Source organism: Terrapene carolina, unplaced genomic scaffold (assembly GCF_002925995.2).
Source record: "Terrapene carolina triunguis isolate 2854851 unplaced genomic scaffold, T_m_triunguis-2.0 Scaffold19962, whole genome shotgun sequence".
In the NCBI taxonomy this organism is placed as follows: domain Eukaryota; kingdom Metazoa; phylum Chordata; order Testudines; family Emydidae; genus Terrapene; species Terrapene triunguis.
The window spans coordinates 1-7,501 of NW_020684313.1; the positions used below are offsets into that span (position 1 = coordinate 1).

Sequence of the window (7,501 nt, forward strand, 5' to 3'; positions counted from 1 at the left end):
TTAGTTTCTGGAACCCCATTAACCGAACCCTCAGCAACTGCTAAGGCTGGGGAAGGAGCTGGCATCACAAAAGAACCAGTTAGCTAGTCATTGTAGCAGGCTGTTATCTACTTATGGGAACCAGCCACTAGACCAGGACAAACTTGCTCTCTACTTGTTCCGTGGCTCAGCGGGCTTCGCTAGAGGCTGGCCCATACAAGCCCCCTCCCAGGCATGGCGTAGGCCCGTTGCCTTCCAAGAGGTTTAACAATGGAGCAAAAAGTTGAGTTTCCTGCCAAAGGAACAAGGGATTTTTTCCAGCCCTGGTGCACTCCTGGACGTGAGCCAGGAGACACAAAGCTCCTCTCAGTGACGGGGAGCAGAGGGTAAAATCTGCCTGGTGAGGCAGGGGAGACACATTCTTGGCCTTCTGTGGAAGAAACAAGCTGAAAGCGACAGGTCTAGTGGGTTGGGTATGAGACTGGGACTCAGGAGACTTGGGTTCTATTCCCAGCTCTGTCACTGCTGGGTGTCCTTGGGCACTTCCCTGCCTCAGTTTTCTCTCCCACCTCTTGTCTATTTAGACTAGAAGCTCTTTATGGCAGTGTGTGTGCAGCGCTCTGGGTGCTGCCTTTATGCAAATAACGACCCGGGGAAGGGGCGTAGCGGGAAATAGCAAAACGCTGTCATGGCAAAGAGAGAAGAGTCTGAGAAAGAGCTGCTGGAGCACGGCCCAGGGGAAGGATCCGTGAGTGCTCATGACTCTCCCCGCTGATTGACTTGTTTGCTGATGTCCAGGCAAAGGGGATTTTAGCCACAAGGATGTCTGTGTGAAGCAAAAGCGTTATGGATAAATATCGGGGAGAGCTTAGCTTTCTTCTGTGGCCCTGCCCCTAAGTCCTCAGGAAGGATCGTCACCCATCTGTCCCCAGGGATGGTGACTGATAGGCCACTGCAGTTCTGAACGCCAGGGGAGTCAGCAGAACAGCTCTGCATGCTGATCCAAGCCTCCTCGTTCACCAGCCGACCCTTCGACTGTTTGAGTGGATAAATGTCTGTGATTTTATTGGCAAACTGTTTGCTCCAAAAACTTGTCACTGATGTTGTACAATTGGTTACCTGAGTCCCATGGTCTTTCTCTGCTTCCTGATTGGACGACTGAAATGTTGGGTTAATAAGCAGGCAAATGTCGAATTCCAGCACTCGTTCCTGGCTGGGATTTCCAGGAGAATCGGTCATGGCCATTTCCGCAACGGCTCAACCGCTTCCCCCAACCCGCGGGAATGACTGATGATGCGCCCATCCCCCATGCGTCGCCACCAACTCAGTGCTGCTGTATGTGAAATGGTCACAAAGCGGGGGCCAGAGCCCCTGTGGTGTAAATTGGTGCAGCACCACTGACTTCAAGGGGTTTTCGTCCCAGCTCTGCTTCTCCAGCTCTCATTGCCCCAGACAGGACTGCAGGCTCCTCAGGGGCTGGCTGGCCGGAATGAGTGCGTCTCTGCACGTACAGGTCGGGTGCCTAGGTAGAAAACCCCACTCCCTGCACGGGGTGAGTGACCCCGCTGCACCATGGAGCCCCGACATCCCCCGTGTATCCCCCCTTGCCCGGCAGCTGGCGCTACCCGCGTTGGCAGCCTGGCGGGTGCACGGCCCTCCAGTGTTTGGCTAGATCACGGCAGGGCTCTCTGTGCCGGGGCAGGGCGGGGCCCGTCTGTCAGATCAGACTCTCCACAGTGGTGAAAGGCCCCAGGAGGCAGCGAGGGCCGTAAAGTCCGCTCCGTTTGGGGCCGGATTCATGTACCGCTGGCTGGCGACTCCGGCTGGGGCTATGCTGGGGGTCAGGCTGGGCGGGTCTCTTCCGGCTTCGGCTTCCACAGTCCGGATCGGCAGCGAGTGTCGAGCTGGCATCATCCGTCTCTGGGCTCAGTGGATTCGCCCCGCGGGGCCCTGGGCCTGGGGGTCACAGCAGGGTCCGGGAATGGACGTTGTGGGGCCGCTGCTCACTGTGCAGTGTTAGGAATAGGGGGATCCCCTGGATCCAGCTGGATTCCAAACAACCCGTTTACCAGCCGTGCAGGGCCTGGCCGCATGTGGGGGTCTGCAGGCTTCTGCCACAGACCCCCGTGAGCCACCAGAGAGCAAAGAAACTAGATTAAAGGGAGAGCACCCAATTCCCCTGCACTCCCCTGGGCGCAGCCCACCCACCCTTCTCCTAGTGCTCCATGGGAGGGGCGGGGCTGGGTGTATCCCGAACGGGTCTGTAACGCTGCCCTTCTGGCGACTAGCTCCAGTTCAGCGCCCCCTTTCTTCTCTTCCACCATTGCAGCTCCCGGAGTCGCGGCTGCCCCGTGTCTCGGCCGTCCGGCCAGGTCACACTGTGATCCCCATTCTGGGGGAGCCTTTCAAAGTCAGACCCCTCTCTCTTATGCCTGCTAGCGAAACCCTTCTTCTGGGGCTCCTAGCCCCTCTCACGGCTCCCTAGCCCCACTCGGGGCTTCCTAGCTCCCCCTGCCTCAGGCCCCCACCACTGGGGCCAGCCCTCGGGCTGTATAGAAGCCCCACCTGTCCCCTCCCAGGCAGCCTAAGTCACTTCCCCTTTGCAGCTTAACTGGCTGATCGGGCCCCCGACTTAACCCTGCTCTGTCAGGGCTGGTGCAGGGAGGGGATCGCAGGGTTCTGGTCTGGAAAAGGTTGGACCCCCCGATCTGGGGGGTGGGGGAGGAGTTGCACTGCAGGGATTGGGGCACTGCAAATAGCAGGGAAGAAAGGAGAATAGAATGGGAGGGGGTTAGATGGAGGAGAGAGACCGACCGACAGACCATGCCCCCTGCAATCGGTGGGGGATGCCTCCATAGTCATTCACCCCCTGTGAACCCCTAGCCGTGCTGTGTGTGACCCCCCCCCCGCTTTCCCCTCTCAGACATTGACGAGTGCAACAAGACCGCAGATATCTGCAGCCCCAATGACAAGTGTGTCAACACCTACGGAAGCTACTGGTGTGAGTGCCGGGCCGGCTATGTCCCCTCCAACAGGAACAGGACCCTGTGCCAAGGTGGGTCCTGCCGCGGGGGGCATGGAGGGGACACCTGGGGGGTCTTGGCAAGGCCTGGGGTCCTGCCCGAGGGAGCAGTGAACTGGGAACTGGTCTGGGACGGTGCATCAGCCCCCCTGCCCCCCATGGACGAGGTCCCTTTGGGTCTCAGCCCTGGCCAGGGAGGGCTCAGCCTCCAGGCTCTCACCTCCCCCCAGCCCAGCCTGTCCGTCTACTGGGGTGTTTCCGGTTGTCTCAGAGCCACAGCCACCAGCGTGCCCATGTCTGGCTCTGGGAGTGGAGCAGGGACCAGGCTGGGGAGGGGTGAGCAGGGCTGCCAGGGGCCGGGCATCTCCCCCACCCCAGCAGTGCCTGTATTTCTGCTGCACGGCTGGATTCTCTGCCCTGGGAAGATGGAAGCAGGGGGCCCAGTCTGTGCCTAGTGGCCACTAGAGGTCACTGTGGGGCCAGCCCGGGCTCCCTGCTGGATTCACCCCCCCACCCCCAACACACACCAGAACCACGCACAGCTGGGATAGAGGGTTGAGGGGAGATACGGCTGGGATGATTCCACAGCCCCCGCCCCACCCCACTGCGGCTCAGTCCCCCTAGGACGGGGAGGGGGGACGGTTCCTTTCACAGAGACCAGCTTGTGGGCAGAGGATGGGGAAAAGGGGCTGGGCACGTGTGGGGCTGAGTGTGTGTGGGGGGGAGTCACTGCTCCCGCTGCTGGGAGAGGATCTATTACACCCATATCACTGACATGGGCTGGGTGTGTCCCTGCTGCCCCCTGCTGGAGGGAATGAGTCCTGCTCTCTGTGCCTGGCTCTGGTGCATGCACCTACCCAGCCAGACCCCACATTTCCCCCGCCCCATCTCTCACTCCTCCTCCCTTTCCATCCCCAGAGCTCACCTGCCCCCCGCTGCCGGATGATGACAACTCTGCCGAAGCCAAGGTGAGTGGGGCACAGACCCCGTGGGGGGGGGGGGATAAACCCCGATTCCCCTTTAGTGCCACGTTGCTTTTCACTGATCTCGCCCCACGAGGATTCTGGGGCCAAACTCGCCCCTGGGCAAAGAGCCAGTGGCCAGTCCCTGGAGCCCCTGCAGTCCAGCCACGGCCTAGGCCTTTGCCCCAGGGGTGATTCTCACCCTCCAGGATCAGCAGCATTAGGCTGCTGCAACATGCTTCAGCTTGCAACCGCCTTCCCGCACCATCCCTTGCAAACGCCGTGCACCCCCCTAGGGGCCAGACGGGGCATTGCCCGCGCTCCCTCTGGCGCCTGGCTTCTGAGCCGAGGGAGCCTCTCGGGACGGGGGGAGGTGGGCTGCGAGTCTGTGATCTCTTTTCCTGAGCCAGGCCTGGGCCTTGTTTTGCAGAACTTTCTGGGCAGCTTCCAGGCACAGGTGGGACGTCTCTGCAAGGCGGCGCTGGAGGAGCTGAAGCAGATGAAGGCTCAGAGCGCTGAGTCTGTGATGGGGCAGCTGCAGGTGCCAAGCCAAAATTCGGGGCCTTGCTGGGTTTGTTCCCGTTAGGGGGAGGAATCGCTGCTCCTACTTGGATCTAGTCTCAGGGCGATCTATAGGGATGCAGTGCCTGGAACAGGAGATAAATAAACAGCAGCACTGCCCAAAAATTCCCATGCCTGCCTCTCCAGTGGGCTCTGTGCCCAAGAAGCTGCTCTCCTAGGTTCCTAGGCTACACAGGATCATTGTGATCATCTAGTCTGACCTCCCAACAGCGATGTGAATTGCAGGAGAACTTGTCTTTCCTTTCAGGGGGATTGTGGGAAGGCAGCGGAAGACTAGCAATCTAGGAATGGGGGGCATGGCAGGGGCTCAGGCACTGTGACACCAACACCCCCCACGTTTGCTTGGCCAGGGCTTCTTGGACATTCTGGAGAAGCAGATAAATCTGGTCGGGCAGCAGAGCGAGAGCGTGAAGTGGAGACACCAGATCGCGACGGAGCTGATGGCCATAGTGGAGAAGCTGCTGAAGACACTGGCCCTGACCCTGCCTGACAGCACGATCAGCATCGCATCCCCCAACGGCACAGGTCAGCACCTGGCCCCAGTTGGGCTTTCATCACCCGCAGCCTATGCTCCCGCCCCACTCCCCACAGTGCCCCCTGCTGGGAGACAGGACCTCTCCCCCCACAGCCAGTGCTCCCAACCCAGTCCCCACAGTGCCCCCTGCTGGGAGACGGGAACTCCCCCCTGTGACAAAGTGGGACTGTTCTTAATGTTTCCTCTGAATACTGTGTGGGTGCCTCAGTTTCTGACTGACCTCTGTCGCCTTGCAACTAATGGCCAGGCCCTTCCCCCCTGCAAGGGGATGCTAAAGGTGTGGGAGAACAAAGAGGTCAGATGACCTGGCCCGGGAAAGGAACAAAGCAGAGGAGGAGGGGCTGGAGGGGGTTTCAGTTGGGAGCTGGCTGGGGATGGGGAGTGAGGGCAGATGTGGGTGTCTGGCTCGCGGGACCCCAGAATGGACCCGGCTGAGGGATCCGGTTCTCTGGACCTACAAGCTCTGTTTTAGACCGTGTTCCTGTCATCTAATAAACCTCTGTTTTACTGGCTGGCTGAGAGTCACGGCTGACTGCGAAGTGGGGGTGCGTACAGGACTTCTGGCTTCCCCAGGACCCCGCCTGGGCGGACTCGCTGTGGGAAGCGCACGGAGGGGCATATGCTGAATGCTCCAAGGGCAGACCCAGGAGGTGAAGCCGTGTGAGCTTCTTGCCCTGAAGACAGTCTGCTCCATGGGAGAGGAGGCTCCCCAAAGTCCTGACTAGCTTTGTGGGGAGCAGTTCCAGAGCATCGCCCGGGGACTCTGTGACACCCCCCACAGCCAGTGCTCCCACCCGGCTCCCCACAGCGCCCCCTGCTGGGAGAGGCCGGGACTGGAGTAGCTGGGAGCTCCCCCCACAGCCAGGAAAGCACCTTGCCTGGCTACAGACTTCCTCTCCATGTCTCTGATGTGAGCCCTGGCTGGTATTGTGGTTGCAGAGCTGGGGCTGGCCGTCAGGCAGGCTGGGAACCAGAGCCAGGAGACCGTGACACTGCAGCAGAGCAAGACGCAGATGGAATTAAACTGGGCTGGAGCCCCAGGGCAGAAAGACGGTATGTGGTCATCCCCTGTGCTGGGGTGTGTATAGCGATGGGCATGGGCAGGGCATTGGGAGCAGCAGCACAGCGCCCCTTGGTGCCAGGCTGGGGTGTGTAGGGGGACGGGGCGTGGCCAGGGCATTGGGGGCAGCATCCCCAGCAGCACAGCACCCCTGGCACCAGTCTGCCCCTGGGCCCCTCCTGCCCCCCATTTCATCCATCTCCTCTGTCTCTCGCAGGCTTCACACTGGCCGGGCTGCTGACATACCAGGGGATGAGCCCCATCCTGGACGGTGCTGGGCTGGTGGAGGCGCCCGAGTGGGACAAGATCGGCCAGACGGGGAAGGGGGCGCAGGAGCCAGGGCGGCCCAGCTACCGTGTGCTGTCTCCGGTGGTGTCGGCCTTCATCAGTGACCCGGACCCCCAGGCACTCGGCCTCTCTGTCAGCATCCGCTTCAGCCACCCGGTGCCGGTGAGCCCCTGGGCTGGGCATGGGGGGAGGAGAGCCTGGGGCGCTGGGGGGCAGAGCCTGGGCCCATCTCTAGTAACACCCCCCACCCCGGGCAGCAGGCGAATCCGCCTCCCGCACAGGGACAAACTGATGTTCTGTGCCCCCAGCCCAGCCCCTCGTACCCCCCCGACCTGCACTCTCGGGGCCTGGGGAGTCCTGCCCCCTGTGCGGCCCCAGCCAGCCCCCCACCCCGCTCCTGCCCCCCATGCCCCAAGCGTCTCTCTGTCCCCAGGAGAACAAGACCGACCTGCGCCTCCTCTGTGCCTACTGGAAGCCTGACAGCAAGTGCTGGGCCACCAATGGCTGCACCCTGCAGAAGTTGAACGCCACCATCACCCGCTGCCAGTGCAACCACCTGACCAGCTTCGCCGTGCTCATGGCCTTCTACGAGCTGGAGGTAGGCGCGGCCCTCGCTGGGACCTCAGGGCTGGTCTGGTTCTGCTCTTCCCCTCAATCGTCCCCAGCGGAGCAGGAGTCACTCCAGATTCCTCCCTGAGTAAACCCATTCCCCACTGGCGGGCGGGGCCCTGGATCTGATCAGGGGCACAAGCAGCCCCCCCATCCCCAAGGGCACAGGGAGACTCCCCACGTAGCAGCGACCGACGTGCCTGCATGCCTGGCCGGGAAGCTGGGGGGCAGCAGGGGCAGGGGGCTCACCCCATTGCATTGCAGGGCAGGGAGCCCTCCCCATCCCCATCACACAGAGCCAGAGAGGGGTTAAATGCCTCACTCAAGGAGACACGGGGAGGTTGACATCAGAGCTGGGAATTGAACCCAGGAGTCCTGCCCCCCAGCCCCCTGCTCTGACCCCAGACCCTGCTCCCATCCCAGAGCTGGTAGAACCCAGGAGTCCTGAGCTGCAGCACCTTAGC

General features: G+C 61.5%; 1 protein-coding gene across 1 annotated transcript; it reads left to right on the top strand.

Moving 5' to 3' along the window:
- Positions 1–1,262: 1,262 nt before the first annotated feature.
- LOC112123372 (CD97 antigen-like) lies at positions 1,263–7,026 on the top strand (the record flags this gene model as incomplete). The annotated part of the gene is made up of 8 exons (XM_026661939.1): positions 1,263–1,314; positions 2,903–3,034; positions 3,920–3,969; positions 4,394–4,504; positions 4,896–5,070; positions 6,020–6,133; positions 6,358–6,590; positions 6,862–7,026. Coding segments are annotated over exons 1-8 (1,032 nt in total), but the record flags the coding sequence as incomplete, so codon positions are not given.
- Between the last annotated feature and the right edge of the window lie 475 nt (positions 7,027–7,501).